This window comes from Ranitomeya imitator, chromosome 4 (assembly GCF_032444005.1).
Source record: "Ranitomeya imitator isolate aRanImi1 chromosome 4, aRanImi1.pri, whole genome shotgun sequence".
In the NCBI taxonomy this organism is placed as follows: Eukaryota; Metazoa; Chordata; class Amphibia; order Anura; family Dendrobatidae; genus Ranitomeya; species Ranitomeya imitator.
In genome coordinates, this window is record NC_091285.1 from 409,988,539 (window position 1) to 410,011,812 (window position 23,274).

At 47.1% G+C, this 23,274-nt stretch overlaps 1 protein-coding gene across 3 annotated transcripts in view; it reads left to right on the top strand.

Moving 5' to 3' along the window:
- TMEM209 (transmembrane protein 209) overlaps positions 1 to 17,331 on the top strand; it is a 136,714-nt gene extending 119,383 nt beyond the window's left edge. For all 3 annotated transcript variants that reach the window (XM_069765377.1, XM_069765378.1, XM_069765379.1), the window contains 3 exons: positions 4,264 to 4,361; positions 7,615 to 7,688; positions 16,936 to 17,331. In XM_069765377.1, coding sequence (XP_069621478.1) covers positions 4,264 to 4,361; positions 7,615 to 7,688; positions 16,936 to 16,993 — 230 coding nt within the window. In that variant the 3' untranslated portion in view covers positions 16,994 to 17,331. The remainder of the gene's footprint in view (positions 1 to 4,263; positions 4,362 to 7,614; positions 7,689 to 16,935) is intronic.
- Positions 17,332 to 23,274: the final 5,943 nt, after the last annotated feature.

The window sequence follows — 23,274 nt, forward strand, 5'->3', positions numbered from 1 at the left end:
AAGTATTTAGTCAGTCAGCAATAGTGCAAGTTCCACCACTTAAAAAGATGAGAGGCGTCTGTAATTTACATCATAGGTAGACCTCAACTATGGGAGACAAACTGAGAAAAAAAATCCAGAAAATCACATTGTCTGTTTTTTTAACATTTTATTTGCATATTATGGTGGAAAATAAGTATTTGGTCAGAAACAAAATTTCATCTCAATACTTTGTAATATATCCTTTGTTGGCAATGACAGAGGTCAAACGTTTTCTGTAAGTCTTCACAAGGTTGCCACACACTGTTGTTGGTATGTTGGCCCATTCCTCCATGCAGATCTCCTCTAGAGCAGTGATGTTTTTGGCTTTTCGCTTGGCAACACGGACTTTCAACTCCCTCCAAAGGTTTTCTATAGGGTTGAGATCTGGAGACTGGCTAAGCCACTCCAGGACCTTGAAATGCTTCTTACGAAGCCACTCCTTCGTTGCCCTGGCGGTGTGCTTTGGATCATTGTCATGTTGAAAGACCCAGCCACGTTTCATCTTCAATGCCCTTGCTGATGGAAGGAGGTTTGCACTCAAAATATCACGATACATGGCCCCATTCATTCTTTCATGTACCCGGATCAGTCGTCCTGGCCCCTTTGCAGAGAAACAGCTCCAAAGCATGATGTTTCCACCACCATGCTTTACAGTAGGTATGGTGTTTGATGGATGCAACTCAGTATTCTTTTTGCTCCAAACACGACAAGTTGTGTTTCTACCAAACAGTTACAGTTTGGTTTCATCAGACCATAGGACATTCTCCCAAAACTCCTCTGGATCATCCAAATGCTCTCTAGCAAACTTCAGACGGGCCCGGACATGTACTGGCTTAAGCAGTGGGACACGTCTGGCACTGCAGGATCTGAGTTCATGGTGGCGTAGTGTGTTACTTATGGTAGGCCTTGTTACATTGGTCCCAGCTCTCTGCAGTTCATTCAGTAGGTCCCCCTGCGTGGTTCTGGGATTTTTGCTCACCGTTCTTGTGATCATTCTGACCCCACGGGGTGGGATTTTGCGTGGAGCCCCAGATCGAGGGAGATTATCAGTGGTCTTGTATGTCTTCCATTTTCTAATTATTGCTCCCACTGTTGATTTCTTCACTCCAAGCTGGTTGGCTATTGCAGATTCAGTCTTCCCAGCCTGGTGCAGGGCTACAATTTTGTTTCTGGTGTCCTTTGACAGCTCTTTGGTCTTCACCATAGTGGAGTTTGGAGTCAGACTGTTTGAGGGTGTGCACAGGTGTCTTTTTATACTGATAACAAGTCTAAACAGGTGCCATTACTACAGGTAATGAGTGGAGGAAAGAGGAGGCTCTTAAAGAAGAAGTTACAGGTCTGTGAGAGCCAGAAATCTTGATTGTTTGTTTCTGACCAAATACTTATTTTCCACCATAATATGCAAATAAAATGTTTAAAAAAAACAGACAATGTGATTTTCTGGATTTTTTTTTTCTCAGTTTGTCTCCCATAGTTGAGGTCTACCTATGATGTAAATTACAGACGCCTCTCATCTTTTTAAGTGGTTGAACTTGCACTATTGCTGACTGACTAAATACTTTTTTGCCCCACTGTATATATATATTCCTATTTTTCTCCTCAAAATTTGTGGTGCGTCTTATAATCTGGAGCGTCTTATGAAGCGAAAAATACAGTACTTTCTCGAAGCACTATAATGTTCATACTCAAGCTTCGGCTGATGCGGGGCTGGGCAGAAGAATCCTGCAGGCTGCGGTGGCGCATATCTTGGCAGTTGTTACATGAAGCCTGATGTTTTCTGTTATCCCAGCCAGAGACTGCTTTGGGACGTCCCACGGTCCTGTGTCCCTCAATGAGGCGCAGGAGAAATGGGGATTTTGTGTACTCGCCGTAAAATCCTTTTCTCAGAGCCACTCATTGGGGAACACAGCACCCACCCTGCTAGCCTAATGGCTGGTGTTTTTCATTAGTTTGGCATGTTGTAGTCTTATATGTTGTTAATGTTCTACTGCTTTTGCACTGAACTGGTTCTCTAGGAGCCAGCAGGAGGGTGTACACTGCAGGGGACGAGCTAACTTTCTTTGTGTTAGTGTCAGCCTCCTAGTGGAAACAGCATACACCCACGCTCCTGTGTCCTCCAATGAGTGGCTCAGAGAAAAGGATTTTATGGTGAGTACACAATCCCTGTTTTTTGCCATAAAAGATCTTTTTGTAACTCCATGTGTAGTTCCTGGTCCTTACCACCATGACAGGATGGCATAGGGAATTGGATGATTTTAACAATCTATAGAGCAAGCAAGTTTCTAGATAGTTCAGGAATACTATACATAGTGCAATATCTATAATATAACGCTGGGAGCGTCACTCTGTCCAAAGCCTTTATAGACTGCGCAGGCGCAAGCGCCGGCGCAGTCTGGCCCCCACAGAGTGACGCTCCCAGGAGATCGCGGTATGCGTAAGCACTGAACGCATACCGCGATCTCCACCGGAGAGTCAGGGACCGCCAGGAGGGTACGTATATTCACCGTTCCCCCGTTCCAGCGCTGCGTGCGGCTCAGTCTCCCGGCTCCTCTGCTGTGACAGTTCAGAGGGCGCGATGACGCGCTTAATGCGCGCCGGCGCCGCCCTCTGACTTACCAGTCACAGGCAGAGGAGACGGAGTGTGTCTTCAAGAAAATGGCGCCGGAAAGCGCGGACTGCGTAGGCGCCGATTCCTGCTGCCGGAATTGGCGCCTGCACAGTCTGCGCTTTCCGGCGCCATTTTCTTGAAGACACACTCCGGCCCCACTGCAGGTGTGTCTTCAAGAAAATGGCGCCGGAAAGCGCGGACTGCGCAGGCGCCGATTCCGGCAGACGGAATCGGCGCCTGCGCAGTCCGCGCTTTCCGGCGCCATTTTCTTGAAGACACACCTGCAGTGGAGCCGGACGATAGGTGAGTATGGTATATATTTTTTTTTATATGGCAGCAGCATACGGGGGCATACACACTGGAGCGTCTTATGGGGGGCATATAATACAATGGTGGCACAGGATGGGAGCAGCACACGACAGAACGGGGGCAGGATGGCAGCAGCACATGACAGAATGGGCGCAGGATGGCAGCAGTACATGACAGAACGGGCGCAGGATGGCAGCAGCACATGACAGAACGGGCGCAGGATGGCAGCAGTACATGACAGAACGGGCGCAGGATGGCAGCAGCACATGACAGAACGGGCGCAGGATGGCAGCAGTACATGACAGAACGGGCGCAGGATGGCAGCAGCACATGACAGAACGGGCGCAGGATGGCAGCAGTACATGACAGAACGGGCGCAGGATGGCAGCAGCACATGAGAGAACGGGGGCGCAGGATTGGAGCAGCACATGAGAGAACGGGGGCGCAGGATGGGAGCAGCACATGACAGAACGAGGGCGCAGGATGGGAGCAGCACATGACAGGATGGGGATGCAGGATGGGAGCAGCACATGACAGAACGGGGGCGCAGGATGGGAGCAGCACATGAGAGAACGGGGCGCAGGATGGGAGCAGCACATGACAGAACGGGGGCGCAGGATGGGAGCAGCACATGACAGAACGGGGGCGCAGGATGGGAGCAGCACATGACAGAACGGGGGCGCAGGATGGGAGCAGCACATGACAGGATGGGGATGCAGGATGGGAGCAGCACATGACAGAACGGGGGCGCAGGATGGGAGCAGCACATGACAGAACGGGGGCGCAGGATGGGAGCAGCACATGACAGGATGGGGATGCAGGATGGGAGCAGCACATGACAGAACGGGGGCGCAGGATGGGAGCAGCAAATGACAGAATGGAGGCGCAGGATGGGAGCAGCACATGACAGAACGGGGGCGCAGGATGGGAGCAGCACATGACAGAACGGGGGCGCAGGATGGGAGCAGCACATGACAGGATGGGGATGCAGGATGGAGCAGCACATGACAGAATGGGGACGCAGGATGGAGCAGCACATGACAGGATGGGGACGCAGGATGGAGCAGCACATGACAGGATGGGGACGCAGGATGGAGCAGCACATACCAGGATGGAGACCATATAGCAATATAAATGCTCGCCACCCGGGCGTAGAACGGGTTCAATAGTTAGTACAGTATATTAGCATTGGACGTTCAGGGGAAGGTATGGAACAGATGTTAATATTTAATTGACAGATCCTATTGTACGTAGGAGAAATTTTAATGTAATTTTAATTCAATTTAATTGTGATTTCTCTATTGTTTTTTTTTTTCTTTTCCTAGATACAACAAATGAAAATGTCTTTTGTATCCACCAGAGCAACATCAATCCTCCCCACTATGAGCTTGTCTACCAAAAGCACATGTACAACTTGCCAAAGGTATCATTTTTATAAAATCCTACTAAAAAGTCTAGACATCCGTCTTAAATGCCAGGTTTAAAAAAAAAAAAAAAAAATTTATAAAATCATCCGAACAAAAAGTGTAACATCCTAAAGATAAGAGGCCATGGGCCTCCTAGAAATAATACCCAATAAAATAGGAAAAATTCCAAGACACTTTCATTACTGCAAAAATACAGTCCCACATCCTTGTACTTTAAAAAAAAAAAAAAACTAACCTCAAAAGTGATTTTTGGTAAAAGAAAAAGTGTTTAAGCAAATCTAAATGCTGGCAATTGTGCCCATATCTTTTACATTAGTATACTTTCAATCACAGACATCGGATCATCATTGAAAAAATAAATGTTTAAAGTAGTCTCATCTTTATTATATACCACTTTATAACTACTATACGGTACATAAGTGCAGCCCTAGATTACTGCTACATTTTGGATCACCATGTTGGCTAACTTACCGTATGCATAATTTGATTCTGCAATTATAATGTGATTGCACAGTTTAGTACATGAGGTAATGGCTTTTTGTTGGGGTCTAAGTGCCTTTTTGTAGCCACAATAATGCTTACACTGATACTCCATTTTATGTATAATATATTCTGCATCATTGATATTTTTGATTGTGTGTGTATATATATACAGTACAGACCAAAAGTTTGGACACACCTCATTTAAAGATTTTTCTGTATTTTCATGACTATGAAAATTGTACATTCACACTGAAGGCATCAAAGCTATGAATTAACATATGTGGAATTATATACTTAACAAAAAAGTGTGAAACAACTGAAATGATGTCTTGTATTCTAGGTTCTTCAAAGTAGCCACCTTTTGCTTTGATGACTGCTTTGCACACTGTTGGCATTCTCTTGATGAGCTTCAAGAGGTAGTCACTGGGAATGGTCTTCACTTCACAGATGTAATCTGTCAGGTTTAATAAGTGGGATTTCTTGCCTTATAAATGGGGTTGGGACCATCGGTTTTGTTGTGCAGAAGTCTGGTGGATACACAGCTGATAGTCCTACTGAATAGACTGTTAGAATTTGTATTATGGCAAGAAAAACGAGTGGCCATCATTACTTTAAGAAATGAAGATCAGTCAATCCGAAAAATTGGGCAAACTTTGAAAGTGTCCCCAAGTGCAGTGGCAAAAACCATCAAGTGCTACAAAGAAACTGGCTCACATGAGGACTGCCCCAGGAAAGGAAGACCAAAAGTCACCTCTGCTTCTGAGGATAAGTTTATCCGAGTCACCAGCCTCAGAAATCGCAGGTTAACAGCAGCTTAGATTAGAGGCCAGGTCAATGCCACACAGAGTTCTAGCAGCAGACACATCTCTACAACTGTTAAGAGGAGATTTTGTGCATCAGGCCTTCATGGTAAAATAGCTGCTAGGAAACCACTGCTAAGGACAGGCAACAAGCAGAAGAGACTTGTTTGGGCTAAAGAACACAAGGAATGGATATTAGACCAGTGGAAATCTGTGCTTTGGTCTGATGAGTCCAAATTTGAGATCCTTGGTTCCAACCACCGTGTCTTTGTGCGACGCACAAAAGGTGAACGGATGGACTCTACATGCCTGCTTCCCACCGTGAAGCATGGAGGAGGAGGTGTGATGGTGTGGGGGTGCTTTGCTGATGACACTGTTGGGGATTTATTCAAAATTGGAGGCATACTGAATCAGCATGGCTACCACAGCATCTTGCAGCGGCATGCTATTCCATCCGGTTTGCGTTTAGTTGGACCATCATTTATTTTTCAACAGGACAATGACCCCAAACACACCTCCAGGCTGTGTAAGGGCTATTTGACCAAGGAGTGATGGGGTGCTACGCCAGATGACCTGGCCTCCAGTCACCAGACCTGAACCCAATCGAGATTTTTTGGGGTGAGCTGGACCACAGAGTGAAGGCAAAAGGGCCAACAAGTGCTAAGCATCTCTGGGAACTCCTTCAAGATTGTTGGAAGACCATTCCCGGTAACTACCTCTTGAAGCTCATCAAGAGAATGCCAAGAGTGTCCAATACAGTCATCAAAGCAAAAGGTGGCTACTTTGAAGAACCTAGAATAAAATACATAATTTCAGTTGTTTCACACTTTTTTAAGTATATAATTCCACGTGTTAATTTATAATTTTGATGCCTTCAGTGTGAATGTAGTCATGAAAATACAAAAAAATCTTTAAATGAGAAGCTGTGTCCAAAATTTTGGTCTGTACTGTATATATATATAGTACAGTCCAAAAGTTTGGCCACATCTTCATTTAAAGATTTTTTTTTCTGTATTTTCATGACTATGAAAATTGTAAATTCTCACTGAAGGCATCAAAACTACGAATTAACAAGAGTGTGGAAAGCAGTCATCAAAGCAAAGGGTGACTACTTTGAAGAACCTAGAATATAAGAAAAATCTTTAAATGAGAAGGTGTATCCAAACTATTGGTCTGTACTGTGTGTACACACACACACACACAAGTAATGGTACATAGCTCTCCATTATAGAATAACCACATATAACCCATTCTATAGGTCGATTGTAGAAAGAGGTCTGAGTTTTTTTTTAAAAACTTATATAGTTTATTAATCCAAAATTTGTTAAAACAGTCATATCGGAGTAGCACTAGAAGCAGGAATGTTGGGGGATCATAGAAAAATTATTATATCTGCTCCATAAAGTGGAATACCATGTATATATTAGTATAAAAAAATACAAATACAAAAAATACGTATTACACACTATCGAAATCATATGTATGTCAATATTATGGCAGCAAATCATTATCAAATGGTCAAATGGGGAGTCCTATATTACTGACAAGATGCAACAGAATTGCTTAACCATTATGCAACAGCAGTATTGAATATATAGGTTAGTCAAAAAGATAAGACAAGGAAGCAATAGAATATAAATCGCTACTGAAATAAAGTGCAAAAAAGTGCGTTCTAGATAGTTAGACTATAGGTGCTTATGTATAAATATCACTAATAAGAGCATAACTTTCATGGAGTAAGAGCTGTAAGCCCCCACCTGCCACCTCAACGAGCGTTTCGCCTGTCTTCGTCAGGAGAGTTACTCTGATATGACTTTATTTTAACAAAAAAAACTCAGACCTCTTTCTACAATTTTGATTAATAGAATGGGTTGTATGTATGTGTGTGTGTATGTATGTATATATATATGTGTGTGTATGTATGTATACATATTCAATATAGTGTTGTGATTTTGTATATTCCTAGGGGAGAAACAATTTGTTCCATACGTTGCTAATGTTTCTGTACATCATAAAGACTAAAGAGTCTGGAATGCTTGGGTAAGTGTAATTTTTGTTTTTTCAAATGCTAATCCCTGAATTTACTACTACTTTTGGTGGATACAATATTCTGAAAGTCAGTCACTTAATTTTTCCCATAAATAAGTATTGCATGCACAGATTATACTCTTTAGTCTTCCCTTTTTCCAGATGTTCTTTGATAATTATTGTGATTTCTGGACCAGATGCAGGTGCCCTGACACCAATTCAGTAACTTCATTATTTGCATAAGAGGCTCTTTAGTTCAGGTCAGGAAATCCTGGTCCTTACTCGGACTGTGGTATTTGGACATATGAACTCACCCTCTAGATAATTGAAATGGAACCACTAAGCAAAAGAAAAAAAGGATCTGTTTTAAATGGAAGAAAGGCAGATGGCTATTTAACGGATGAATTTTCCATAGACTTGTTTACAAAAAAAACCTTGATCCAGTTGCAAACTTACTTTCTTTATCGCCTCTCATTGGGGGACACAGAAACCATGGGTGTATGCTGCTGCCACTAGGACGCTGACACTATGCAAATAAAAAAGTTTGCTCCTCCTCTGCAGTGTACACTCCACCGACTGGCATTATATTCTTCAGTTTAGCTTAGTGTCAGTAGGAGGTGGACACGGGTCTTTCATTAGACCCTTATCTACCTCAATGTGCGTAGTTTCTTTTCAGGTTTCAGGTTTTTCCGGAGGGATACAGGGTGAACAGTCACACCTGTACTCCCACAATTCGGACTATGAGTACGGTGTGTACTGCCACCCCGTATCCTCATAGATCCTTCTGTAGGACCAAGAGCTTAGCACACCAGCGTGCTTAGAAGTCCGATCCTGCGTCTGTCCCCCACCCACTCGCCCACCAGAGCCTGTCGGTTGCAGAGACGAGGACGTCCATCAGCTCCCTGGACGTCTGATACCTTCCAGGTTAGTACCGGCGTGGGATGTTTAAGGTGAGTATTTTCCCTAACGGTCTCCCAACTCAGATCCTCAAAAGAGGTGCCTTATTTAAGGAGTTTCAGGTGCAGGTCACTTTACCTGCTGGGCAGAGGTAAGGGGTCTTTTCCCGAGCTTGGTCCCATCTCTTTCAGCCGCCGCACTGCTTCCGTGGCTGCGGCCGCCTTGACCCTGTTCCCGGTGCGGCTACCTTACTGATTACAGCGCCGCTTCTAAAACCGTGCCCGCGCTGTTCCGTGCCTCTCTCAGCGGCCTCCTTGCCACCAGCGCGGCCTTCTCTAGCCGCCGCACCGCCTGCGGCTGCCCTGCTCCGGCCGTTCATTATTTTCTTCAGTGCGGCGGCTCTGCCAAGCCGTCGCATCGCTGTGGGCCCCTGCAGCTGCGCTCTCCCGGCCGCTGTAAGCGGCCGTTCAGCCTGTCTTCAGCACGGCGGCTTGCCAGGCCGCCACACCGCTTTGGGTCTGTCGCTGTATGCGGCCGCTCAGCTGCCGCGCCGCTTCCTCCCTCCGATGCCGCGGCCTTCTCCAGCACCTATATAATTTACTTCCGGTGCCGGACTCCGCCCCTTTTCCTCTTTCATTGGGCGGGCTTTTCTCTTGCCCGACAATCTCACTGTGGCAGGGGCACAGCTTCCGCCTTTTCTCCGCCCACCGGCGCCATATTGGGACTCCTGAACACGAGTTCCCCTCTACAGACACCTGTCCCCACATTGCAGCGGTCACATCCGCAGTTCGGCACAGTCCTTCGCACTGTTCCAGATTGCGGCAGGAGCCCATACCTCCCCTGCCTAAGGGACTGCTTATCGCCGGAGGTCCATCCCATCAAGCCGGACAGCTTCCTCCGGATTCCGTTTTCGTCTGCTGTGAGTAGCTCTGCACTGCAGACTAACACCCCCCTCTGCCCCACTGTCCCCTAACCTCTCAAAATGTCTAACTCTAATGGAGGCCGCTCTCGTCCCCCCTACTTCTTCATCTTCTGCCTTAGTCAAATACTTTGCATGTTCGTCCTGTAACAGCAAACTTCCCTCAAGTCAGCCCTCTCCGCTATGTCAGGCCTGCAGTAACCCGATCCCCCGGGCCGGTCCGCCCGAGAGTGATACCCCCAACCCATGCTGGTCCTCCTCTCTGTCACAATCGGTGGCCGATTTAACACGGGTGTCTCAAACCCTGGTGTCCGTGCTGGATCGATTACCCCTGCAGACCCCTGCAGTGGCCAGCGGGTCGCTGGAGCCGCCGCCCGAGCCCTCCTTGATAAGCCACAAAAGGTCCAGACAGGAACGTCGATCTGAGTCCTCTTCTCGCTCCATCTCGCCACACGGCCCTCCTCTGCGGTCGGCGTCCCCCCGATCCTCCTCCCCTGAGTCAGGCGAGGCTGTTGTGAATTCTGTGGCTGAATTCACTCCTGTGGTCACAAGTGGTACTGCAGCTTCTGAGCTTCCTCCCTCAGGTGTTCTGGTGAGCTCGTTAACTGCTTCATTACTTAACTCCGCCTGATGCTGCTATCCTTGCTCCTTGTCAATGTTTCAGTGTTGGATCTGAGCTTCTCCTGATTGTTCCTGTGACCTGCTGCTCTGTATAGCTAAGTGCTTTTTGCTTTTTTGTTGCTTTTTTTTTCTGTCCAGCTTGTCTTTTGTTTTGCTGGAAGCTCTGAGACGCAAAGGGTGTACCGCCGTGCCGTTAGTTCGGCACGGTGGGTTTTTTTTGCCCCCTTTTCGTGGTTTTGCTTTAGGGTTTTTTGTAGACTGCAAAGTTCGCTTTACTGTCCTCGCTCTGTCCTAGAATATCGGGCCCCACTTTGCTGAATCTATTTCGTCCCTACGTTTTGTCTTTTCATCTTACTCACAGTCATTATATGTGGGGGGCTGCCTTTTCCTTTGGGGAATTTCTCTGGGGCAAGTCAGGCCTATTTTTCTATCTTCAGGCTAGCTAGTTTCTTAGGCTGTGCCGAGTTGCCTAGGTAGTTGATAGGCGCAATCCACAGCCGCTTTTAGTTGTGTTTAGGATAGGATCAGGTGTGCAGTCTACAGAGTTTCCACGTCTCAGAGCTCGTTCTTGTATTTTTGGGTATTTGTTAGATCACTGTGTGCGCTCTGATCGCTAAGCACACTGTGTTTCTGGATTGCCTTCATAACACCTGTCATTAGCAAACATAACAGTACAAGGAGCCCCCACATATCCACCACAGAGTGAATTCAGCCACAGAATTCACAACACGAAGCATTCTCTGATGCGCCCTCGGAGTATATTTTAGAGCTGGATTCTAACCAAATCACCACCATGAGGGATATGGTCCAGAATCTCATTGGAGCTATAAACCAAACCTGTGGCATCAAGGATCCCTCTACGGAACCCGCAGATCAGGCGGTTTCGTTTAGACAGGCCCAACCACCTTCCAAGTTTTTTGCTCCTCATCCTGAATTCGAGGAAATCTTGTCCAGAGAGAGAGAACCCAACCAGACGTTTTCAGAGGGGAAAACGCCTGGGTGTGTTATATCCCTTTTCCCCAGAACTTACCGCCAATTAGACGGTCTCTCCCTCGGTGGATCCCCCCATTTCCAGGCTGTCGACCAACACGATACTTCCACTGTCAGGCGGAGCATCTCTGAAGGATTCTAACGATAGTTATAGAATCCTTTGCGAAGTCAGGCTTTGAAGCGGCTGCAGCGGCTCTATGCCCAGCTATTGCTTCCACTTGGGTCTCAAAATCCATTTCCAAATGGGCCAAAGATCTCCATCGAGGTATCCTGGACGGGGTGCCTCCCGTGCAACTAGCGGAGCTTGCCAACCAGATTTCCCACGCTGGTAAATACCTGGTCTCCGCCTCCCTGGATGCCGCGTCTTGTGCGGCTCAGGCTTCCAGCAATTCTGTTGCCATCCGCCGTACCGTTTGGCTCAAGGCCTGGCAGGCGGACTTATCTTCCAAAAAGTCCCTTACCAGTCCAAGAGACCCCACTCTAGTTCCGGGTTTCTTCGCAGCCATCGCTTCTCTCTTCAAAGCCGGGGTAATCGTTCCCGTCCCAGAAAAAGAACGGTTCACAGGTTTCTATTCAAACCTTTTTGTGGTACCGAAAAAAGACGGCAAGGTTCGTCCCATTCTGGATCTCAAATTACTGAACAGGAGAGTTTGTTTGAAGCACTTCAGGATGGAATCCCTTCGTTCTGTAATTGCTTCCATGGAGGCTCAAGAATGTCTGTGTTCCATAGACATTCAGGACGACTACCTCTATGTCCCGATATTCCCGGGACATCCCCGATTCCTGCGCTTTGCGGTGCTCAATAACAGAAGAAAAAAGAAATCCAGCTCACCACAGTAACAGTCCCAGGAGGCTCGGAGCACGGAAACGCTGTGTCAAGGCGTGCGGAACCAGGAAAAGAAAAAGGAATTCCAGCTCAACAAAGCGGTGAAAAGTGAAAACTAAATACTTTATTCACTTCATATAAGAAGCAGAGGATAAAACATCAGCACAATATAGGTAAAAAACACTATCTACGCGTTTCAGGTGACGCAGCACCCTTAATCATGATATCATGCGGTGCTCCAGGAACATTTTCAGTTCGTCGCCCTGCCATTCGGTCTTGCAACCGCCCCAAGAGTTTTCACGAAGATCATATACGGCGCTGATGGCCATCTTGAGGATCAGAGGCCTGATTCTGTTTCCATACCTCGACAACATCCTCATCAAGGCTCCGTCCTTTTCTCAGGCTCACGAAAGCCTGTGCATCATTCTCTACACCCTAGCCCGTTTCGGGTGGCTGGTCAACAGGAAGAAGTCCTGCCTTATTCCTTCTCAGCGCATCATCGTTCTGAGCATGCTCTTCGACACTCGTCAGACCAAAGTCTGTCTTCCCAAAGACAAGAGATCCATCCTTCGTCGGGACATACGCTTGCTCCAGGGTCCTCGGCCTCCCTCCTTCCGATCGGCCATGAAGTTTCTGGGGAGGATGGTAGCAACATTGGAAGCGATTCCCTTCGCCCAATTTAATTTGCGACCCCTTCAGCAAGCCATTCTGTATCAGTGGGACAGGTCTGTCTTCTCCCTCGATCGTCCGATCCGGCTTTCTCCCCGGGTCAAACGGTCTCTCAACTGGTTGAGAGACGTCACCTCTCATCTCCCAGGGCAGGTCCTTCCTTCCAGTTCACTGGCAGGTGGTGACGACGGACGCCAGCCTGCTCGGTTGGGGTGCGGTGTTTCGCCATTTGACTGTTCAGGGCCGTTGGTCGGCGCAGGAATCATCTCTGCCGATCAATGTCCTCGAGATTCGGGCCATTTTTCTGTCCCTCCGTCACTGGGAAAGGATTCTCAAGGGCCTACCAATCCGAAGCCACGGCTGTGGCTTATGTCAACCATCAGTGGGGGACTCGGAGCTCCTTGGCCCTTGCCGAGGTACCCAAGATCCTCCTCTGGGCAGAGGCAATGGTTCCCGTGATATCGCGGTGCATATCCCCAGAGTGGACAATTGGGCCGCCGACTTCCTCAGCTGCGAGGGTCTCACGGCAGGAGAATGATCCTTGCACCAGGAAGGCTTCCATCAGATTTGTCTTCGATGGGGAACTCCGGATGTGGACCTCACGGCGTCTCATACGAACACGAAGGTTCCTCAGTTCGTCTCCAGGTCTCACGATCCTCTTGCAGTGGGCGTCGACGCTCTGGCCATTCCTTGGTCATGGATGGTGCTGCCCTACCTGTTCTATAGATCAAAGCGGAAGGGGTGTCGGTCATTCTGATCGCCCCAGGAGAGCTTGGTTCGCGGAGATTGTCAACTTTCTCGCGGAAGCCCCCTGGCACCTTCCAGACAGGCCCGATCTGCTGTCTCGCGGTCCGATCTGTTACCCGAATTCTCAGTCGCTCAGTTTAACAGCGTGGCTGTTGAGACCGCAGTTCTAAGAGCTTCCGGCCTTTCGGACCGGGTGATTCACACCATGATCCAGGCTAGGAAGCCTTCGTCTTCCAGGATCTACTATCGTACCTGGAAGGCTTTCTTCCGTTGGTGCGAGTCCAACCGCGTTTCATCTATGTCCTTAAGCTCTATTGTAGATTGTAAGCTCTCACGAGCAGGGTCGTCTTATTTTGCTTTAATTATTGTATTGTTAACATTGTTACTTATGACTTTTGTGTTTGAAACTGTTAAACTGTAAAGCGCTGCGGAATATGTTGGCGCTATATAAATAAATATTATTATTATTTACCCTACCTTCCATATTGGCCTTCCTTCAGGCAGGACTGGATTCGGGCCTTGCTCTTAGTTCCCTAAAGGGCCAGGTTTCTGCGCTCTCTATCCTTTTTCAGAAGACTTTATCCTCTCAGCCACAGGTTAAGACCTTCCTTCAAGGAGCAGCCCATGCTGTCCCTCCGTATAGGGCCCCGGTGGATTCATGGGATCTAAATCTGGTTCTGGACGTTCTGAGGGTTTCCCCTTTTGAGCCTCTCGGGGAGATTCCCCTGTCAGTTCTATCGTGGAAGGTGGCCTTTCTTGTGGCCATCACGTCTATCCGCCGCGTGTCCGAGTTGGCAGCCCTCTCTTGCAGACCTCCGTTCTTGGTCATTCACCAAGACAAGGTGGTCCTCAGGCTTCCGCCCTCCTTCCTTCCTAAGGTGGTTTCCACCTTCCACCTCATCGAGGACATTGTTCTACCTTCCTTTTGTCCAGCTCCGACTCATCCTCTGGAGCGATCGTTGAATAAGCTGGACCTCGTCAGGGCAGTGAGGATCTACCTGGATAGAACGTCCGCTTTCCGGAAGACGGATTCTCTTTTCGTCATTCCTGATGGCACGTGTAGAGGCCTACCGGCTTCTAAAGCGACTATTGCTCGCTGGATCAGAACGGCAATTCTGGAGGCTTACCGGGTCAAGAACAGAGTGCCCCCTCCTGGAATAAAGGAGCAGTCGGCACCTCCTGGGCGGTGTACCAGAGGGCTTCCGCCCTACAGCTTTGCAAAGTGGCAACTTGGTCTTCCATCCACACGTTCGCCAAATTTTAGAAGGTTCATAACTACGCTTCTGCGGATGCCAGCCTAGGCAGAAGGATCTTGCAGGCGGCAGTGTTGAGTCCTCTGACCTGATGGAAGTCTGTTTTTCCCGCCCTAGGGACTGCTTTGGGACGTCCCATGGTTCCTGTGTCCCCCAATGAGAGGCGATAACGAAAACAGGATTTTTGGTTGCTTACCGTAAAATCTGTTTCTTGGAGCCTCCATTGGGGGACACAGCACCCTCCCAATATTTCTCAGTTTCTGTTGTTTTATGTTCTATGACTGTTCTCACGTTTACAGTTCTCATGTTGGTGGTTATGTTTCATCCTTGTTGTTTTTCTCCTATTGCTTTCTCACTAACTGAAGTGCATAATGCCAGTCGGTGGGGTGTATACTGCAGAGGAGGAGCTAACTTTTTTTGTGCATAGGGTCAGCCTCCTAGTGGCAGCAGCATACACCCATGGATCCTGTGTCCCCCAATGGAGGCTCCAAGAAACAGATTTTACGGTAAGCAACCAAAAATCCCGTTTTCACACTTTTTTTTATTTTTTTTTTTACTTTTTTACAATGTCTCAAGGCGGGACATCACTGTATAAAATCAGATTGCTGATCTGACACTTTGCACAGCACTGCTCCTAGCAGGCACTGAGAAGCCACCTCCCTGCAGGACCTGGTAGGACCCTGCGGCCATCTTGGATCCGGGGGCCTGCAGGGAGGAGGCCCTTGGAACAGTGCAATCACATCGCGTTGTTCTGAGGGTCTCAGGGAAGCACACAGGGAGCCCCCCTCCCTGCACAATGCTTCCCTATGCCACCGGAACACTGCGATCTTGTTTGATCGCAGTGTTACGGGGGTTAACGTGTCGGGAGCGGTCCGTGACCGCTCCTGGCACATAGTGCCGGGTGTCAGCTGTGAGAATCAGCTAACACCCGGCTGCGATCGGCGGTGCTCCCCCGTGAGCGTGGCTGATCGCACGTGACGTACTATCCCGTCCATGGGAATTAAGTCTCAGGTCACATGGACAGAACAGTACGTCCAATGTCAGAAAGGGGGGCCTCCGTGCTTTCCTCCACTTCCTGTGTCATGTACTTCTAACTGTCACAAGATTCACCATTATTTAAATTAGTACACATGCGTAGTAAGCTGCGCTCCTGCACTTAATACGCATGTGATTAGGAGGATAATGCGGTTTTACCACATCTAATGATAGAGAATGGGTAATTTACGCAGCGGAGACTGAGCGTCTCCACTACATAAATTATTGACATGCTGCGGTCTGGAAAGATGTGCCACATATCCCTCTCTGCGGGTGAGCCGCGGGCATCGGTGCACGCATAGTGGGCGTGAGATTTCTTGAAATCCCATCCACTCTGCTGTAACATATGGACGCTGCGGATGTACGCAGGGTCCAACCCGCAGCATTTACTGACCGTGGGAACATACCCCAATATATCTACATATAGGAAATCACTTTCTTTTTCCTTCCCGGAAGCCAACTTGGCTTTATTTCAAGTGACAAAAAAACGCATGCAATGAAAAAAACGCATCAAAAACTCATGCGGAAAAAACGTATGTAAAAATGCATCAAAAACGCAGGTGACCTGCCAGTGACCGCAGATGCAGATTTGGTGCAGATTTCACCTGCATCAAATCCTGAGCAAATACTGAGCTATTCCTGACCGTAGAAACATACCCATAGGGACTATTTAAAGATCACAGTTGTGTATGTGGCTATAGGTAGAATTCATGAGTGAAGTAAACAATATCCACCCAACAACTTATGTACAGTATAATATGGAATGGTCTCACCCATGTGTGGCAAGCAGGTCAGGTGTTGATGTCATCACGGTACAGTGGAGATCCTCTTAGAGAAATAGGGTAAACTTGCCCATAAAGACCCTGTAAAGGCTGGCGTGGCATAACCTGAACCCCAGTACTCCCACCCTAACAAGTGCAGTCCACATCTGACCCTTACAAAAAAGGTCCTGTACTTTCCCTGTGTATCCCAACGTGTTTCATCATTCTTTGAATCTTCTGGGGACCTATTAGCACATATAGGCAAACTGCTAATGCAGACCAGGGGGGAGGGAACACTCCTGTGCTCTTCCTATAGTTGTGAGTTCTATTTTTTGTCTTTAAATTGTATAGGTTGCCAAGAGGGGGACAAAAATATAACTTTGGTATGGACAACTTTTATATGTTGTGGTTTCTCATGCATTCATATCCCCTGATGCTCTATGTACCATCAAGATTGGCTATAAATTGAATGTTATGTCCTGTATCTACTATGTGGATCTAATACTGTGTAGTCACCTATTTTAATTTTGTACATTTGTAGGAGAGTCAATCTTGGCTTATCCGGAGTGAACATATTATGGATTTTTGGAGACCATTGATCAAATATATTATGAAATCTCGGACCTCCAGAATATCAAGGTTTGGTGTTACATTTTGTCTCTGGAGAACAGTGAAGAACCCCCTCAAAATAGTGATTTCAAAAAGGAATCCTATCTTCAGTGTTATCACTGAGTGATGTATTAAATAAAATTGCAGTGAAGTGATTGCAGCGTTTCCAGTGATGCATTTTAGGTGGAAGATGTATATATCAACTTAAAGCAACAGTATTTAAATGGCCCTTTCATTGCTGTACCATGCTTTTTTTGTAAATCCTCTTTCAGGTAACTACAGATGTTTTATATGGAATAATCTATGTAATAAAGTTTTCAAATTTTGACTTTGTTCTTGATTATTTATTTTTTTAAACCAAGGATTTTCCATTCATGTAGAATATAAAAACTTGGGGAAACTGCCAATTCGAGTTCAATTTCTAAATTGTAGTGGAGACATACAGTATGTGCTGATTGCTTGTTATGGTCCATATAGCTACTTTGTCTATGATCATTTTAATATATTAAACCCTTAATGACTGAGCCAATTTTGACCTTTTAAAGAAGGACTTGCACAAAAACTTTTCTTGCCTAAACATTTTTTAACCCCTTCATGACCCAGCCTATTTTGACCTTCATGACCTGGCCATTTTTTGCAATTCTGACCAGTGTCCCTTTATGAGGTAATAACTCAGGAACGCTTCCACGGATCTTAGCGATTCTGAGATTGTTTTTTCGTGACATATTGAGCTTCATGCTAGTGGTACATTTTTGCGTTTATTTGTGAAAAAAAAAACGGAAATTTGGCGAAAATGTTGAAAATTTTGATATTTTCAAATTTTGAATTTTTATTCTGCTCTGCTAAACCAGAGAGTTATGTGACACAAAATAGTTAATAAATAACATTTCCCACATGTCTACTTTACATCAGCACAATTTTGGAAACAATTTTTTTTTTTTTTTGCTAGGAAGGTTATAAGGGTTAAAATTTGACCAGCGATTTCTTATTTTTACAACAAAATTTACAAAACCATTTTTTTTAGGGACCACCTCACATTTGATGTCAGTTTGAGGGGTCTATATGGCTGAAAATACACAAAAGTGACACCATTCTAAAAACTGCACCCCTCAAGGTGCTCAAAGCCACATTCAAGAAGTTTATTAACCCTTCAGGTGTTTCACAGCAGCAGAAGCAACATGGAGGGAAAAAATGAACATTTAACTTTTTAGTCACAAAAATGAACTTTTAGCAACAATTTTTTTATTTTCCCAAGGATAAAAGCAGAAAGTGGACCCCGAAAGTTGTTGTACAATTTGTCCTGAGTACGCCGATACCCCATATGTGGGGGGAATCCCTGTTTGGGCACACGACAGGGCTTGGAAGGGAAGGTGCGCCATTTGACTGAAAAATTGGCTCCTAACTTTAGCGGACACCATGTCGCGTTTGGAGAGCCTCTGTGTGCCTAAACATTGGAGCTCCCCAACAGGTGACCCCATTTTGGACACTAGACCCCCCCAAGGAATTTATGTAGATGTATAGTGAGCACTTTCAACCCCCAGTTGCTTCACAAATTGATCCATAAAAATGAAAAAGTACTTTTTTTTTTTCACAAAAAATTTTTTTCAGCCTTAATTTTTTTCGTTTTCACATGTGTAACAGGATAAAATGGATCCTAAAATTTGTTGGGCAAGTTCTCATGAGTACACCGATACCTCACATGTGAGGGTAAACCACTGTTTGGGCACACGGCAAGGCTCGGAAGGGAAGGAGTGCCATTTGACTTTTTGAATGAAAAATTAGCTTCAATCATTAGCGGCCACAATGTCGCGTTTGGAGAGCCCCTGTGTGCCTAAACATTTGAACTCCCCCCCACAAGTGACACCATTTTGGAAACTAGACCCCCCAAGGAACTCAACCAGATGTGTGTTGAGCACTTTGAACCCCCAAGTGCTTCACAGAAGTTTATAGCATGAAAATAAAAAATCATTTTTCTTTCCTTAAAAATTATTTTTTAGCCCACAATCTCTTATTTTCACAAGGGTAACAGGAGAAATTGGACCCCAAAAGTTGTCCAGTTTATCCTGAGTACGCTGATACCCCATATGTGGGGGTAAACCACTGTTTGGGCACATGGCAGCGCTCGGAAGAGAAGTAGTGATGTTTTGGAATGCAGACTTTGAAGGAATGGTCTGCTGGTGTCATATTATGTTTGCAGAGCCCCTGATGTGCCTAAACAGTAGAAACCCCCCACAAGTGACCCCATTTTGGAGACTAGACCCCCCAAGGAACTCAACTATAGATGTGTGTTGAGCACTTTGAACCCCCAAGTGCTTCACAGAAGTTTATAACGCAGAGATGAGATACCCCATATGTGGAGGTAAACCACTGTTTGTGCACACGTCGGGGCTCGGAAAGGAAGTAGTGACGTTTTGAAATGCAGACTTTGATGGAATGGTCTGTGGGCGTCACGTTGCGTTTGCAGAGCCCCTGATGTACCTAAACAGAAATCCATCATAAGTGACCCCATTTTGGAAACTAGACCCCTCAAGGAACTTATCTAGATGTGTGGTGAGCACTTTGAACCCCCAAGTGCTTCACAGAATTTTATAACGCAGAGCCATGAAAATAAAAAATATTTTTTTCCCACAAAAATAATTTTTTTAGCCCACTTTTTTTATTTTTCCAAGGATAACAGAAGAAATTAGACCCCCAAAATTGTACAGTTTTTCCTGAGTACGCTTATGCCCCATATGTTTGGGTAAACCACTGTTTGGGCAACGTCAGGGCTCGGAAGGGAGGAAGCACCATTTAACTTTTTGAATGCAAGATTGGACGGAATCATTGGTGGCGCCATGTCATGATTGGAGACCCCCTGATGTGCCTAAACAGTGGAAACCCCTCAATTCTAACTCCAACTAACCTCAACACACGCCTAACCCTAATCCCAACTCTAACCGTAATCGTAATCACAACCCCAACCCTAACCCCAACACACAACCAACCCTAATCCCAGCCATAACCCTAACCACAAGCCTAACCCTAACCTCAACACACCCCTAACCCTAATCTGAACCCTAATTCCAACCCTAACCCTAATTCCAACCCTAACTCTAGTTCCAGCCCTTAACCCTAAGGCTTTGTGCCCACGTTACGGATTAGTGTACGTTTTACTTGCAGATTTACCGCGGATTTCCAGTGTTTTTTTGTGCGAATTTCACCTGCGGATTCCTATTGAGGAACAGGTGTAAAACGCTGCGGATTCCACGCAAAGAATTGAAATGCTGCAGAAAATACAACGTAGCGTTTCCACACGGTATTTTCCGCACCATGGGCACAGCGGATTTGGCTTTCCATAGTTTTACATGGTACTGTAAACGTGATGGAAAACTGCCACAAATCAGCAGCGGCCAATCAGCACCATGTGCACATAGCCTAATTCTAACCCTAATTGCAACCCTATCCCTAAATCTACCCTATTTGCATCCCTAATTCTAACCCTAACTGCAACCCTAACCCTAGTGGAAAAATAAAAATATTTTATTTACTTCATTATTTTCCCTACCTATGGTGGTAAGGGGGGGGGGGGGGGGCTTTATTTACTATTTTTTTTTTTTTTTATCACTGTGATAGGTTCTATCACAGTGATCAAAATGTACCTGGAATGAATCTGCCGGCTGGCAGATTAGGCGGCCGCACTGCGCATGCGCTCGCCATTTTGGAAGATGGCAGCGCCCATCGCTGAAGACGGACGGAAACCGGGAGGGACACCGGGACTCGGTAAATATGGGGGGGTGGGATTGGGAGGCCGGGGGCAGGCGGAGGGGAGAGGAGGGCATCGGAGCACAGAACGGAGGGGAGGAAAGACTGACAACGGCAGCATATCGCTGCTGTCAGTCGGTGGAGGGGGCAGATCGCGGTCTCCAGCCATGGCCGATGGTATTGCAGCATCGGCCGTGGCTGGATTGTAATATTTCACCAAGTTTCATAGGTGAAATATTACAAATTGCTCTGATTGGCTGTCTCACTTTCAACAGCCAATCAGAGCGATCGTAGCCACGTGGGGGCAAAGCCACTCCCCCTGTCCCTGCAGGTTGGGTGAAATTTTTGTTAACCCTTTCACCCGATCTGCAGGAGCGCGATCCTGCCATGACGCCACATAGGCATCACAGGTCGGATTGGCACCGAATTTATTCGGACTCCCATGACAGCACTACGAGAGAGGGGATCCGCCCTTCAGGAACAGGAAACCTACAGATACAAAAGGGCGGTACCTCTCCCCATGCATCAGTTGGTTTCCTGTTCATGGAGGGGCAGGATCCTACAGATGAATCTCGTAGATGGATCCCAGGCCGGCCGGTCGAATCAGGTAGCGGGGGGGTCTCCTACCTCGACCGGTGCGGAAGCTCCTGGAAGACATCACGGTGGTCCTGGCTGGACTGCACGTCAGTGATGTAGACAGCAGGGAGCAGAGTCCAGAGGATTCCTGATCTCCGTTAGCGCCGGCGCCGGTAAGTATATCGCTCCTTTGGTCCATGTGGTGGTGCAGCACGGTGGTGATGTAGCGGTGCCAGGAGGGGAACGCTATCCGGAACGCTGCTGCGTGCTCTTCGGCGTCCTGCATCGCTCTCAGCGTTAGCTGGAGCGTTTCCGGTGCAGTGACGTCGAGGGGGCGGAGTCAGCAGGCGTTTCCGGTCTCTGGGTGACTGCGCATGCGCAGTTCATCCAAGATGGCGGCGCCCATCGATCCTGAACGCCGGTCTCCTCACACACTGCGCTGACCCCCCAGATGTAGTCTCATCAGCCGGAACCAATAGGAGTGGCGCCAGGCAGCCTGCTGACCGGATCTGAGGGGGATTAAAGCAGGAGCTGGGAATAGAGCTCTGCCTTTGGTCACATCCACATCATGGAGAGTGATGGTGAGCGGCAGCTTCAGTTGCCGGAGGACATGCGACAAAAGCCCACGGAGAAGGAGCATGCCAGAAGTGACCAGTCCAGCCGTAAAAGCTCGTCCAAGCAGGGATCCAGAGCATCGACTGGCAAAGAACCCCCTCGTGTTCCGGTACCTTTTTTGGCGTACACTGGTAAGAGATCTACGTGAATGCTCACTCAGTGACGCGGGCCCCTTATACTTTGTCATTTTAGGGAAAGAAAAGTGCAAAGTCGAAACATAAGGAGTGTGCCCTGTGTGAAGTCCCGTTACCAGATTCTTATATTAAAAAATTATGCGCCTCCTGTATACAACAGACGGTGAGGTCTACAGGAGTGGAGGGGTTGAGTGACATCAGGCTAGATAGATGGTATCACCCTTATTGTCCTCCCCTAGGTAGCGGAAGAATCTGCTTCTACGGCTAATCTGCGTGAGATGATCCGTACAGAAGTAAGGGAATCCCTGCGGTCTATGTCCCAGGCGGGGAGTTCAAAACAGAGAACCTCGGTGATCTCTGATTCATCAGAGGAAGATAAGGATGAAGGTTCCTATGGCTCAAATCTCTCTTCCTCGTCATCAGAAGAGGAATCTGGCCGATTCTGTCTGCCTCTGGACCGAGTAGATAAATTAGTTAAGTCGGTCAGAGGTACGATGGGCCTAGAAGAACCTAAGACTCCGCTTTCCCGTCAGCAACTAATGTTCAGTGGTTTGGAACACAAGAAGCGTAGGTCCTTCCCGGTGAATGATAAAATTCAAGACCTGATTCTCCGGGAATGGAAGAAACCGGAGAAGAAAGGCTCATTACCACCAGCCTTAAAACGCAGATATCCCTTTGAGGATACGACTGTGGATACCTGGGACAAGGCCCCTAAATTAGATGCTGCGGTAGCAAAGGCATCAAAAAAGGCCGCATTACCTTTCGAAGATATGGGATCCCTTAAAGACCCCCTTGACAGGAAGGCGGATACCTTCCTTAAAGGTACCTGGGAGATGGCAGCCGGATCGTTGAGGCCAGCGGTGGCTGCGACTTGTACAGCCAGATCCCTAATGGTCTGGCTGGAACAGTTGGAATCCCAGCTTAAGGAAGGCGCTTCCAGAAGTTCCATTCTAAGTGCGCTTCCGGTGATTCAAGATGCTGCGGCTTTCCTGTCGGACGCGTCGGTCGATTCGGTCAGGATGGCGGCCAGAGCAGCAGGACTCTCCAACGCGGCTCGTAGAGCCCTGTGGTTGAAATGTTGGTCGGGTGACATTCAATCAAGGTCCAAATTATGCGCTATCCCATGCAAAGGGGAATACCTCTTCGGACCAACCTTGGATGACCTGCTTGAAAAGGCTGGAGATGACAAGAAAAAATTCCCGAGT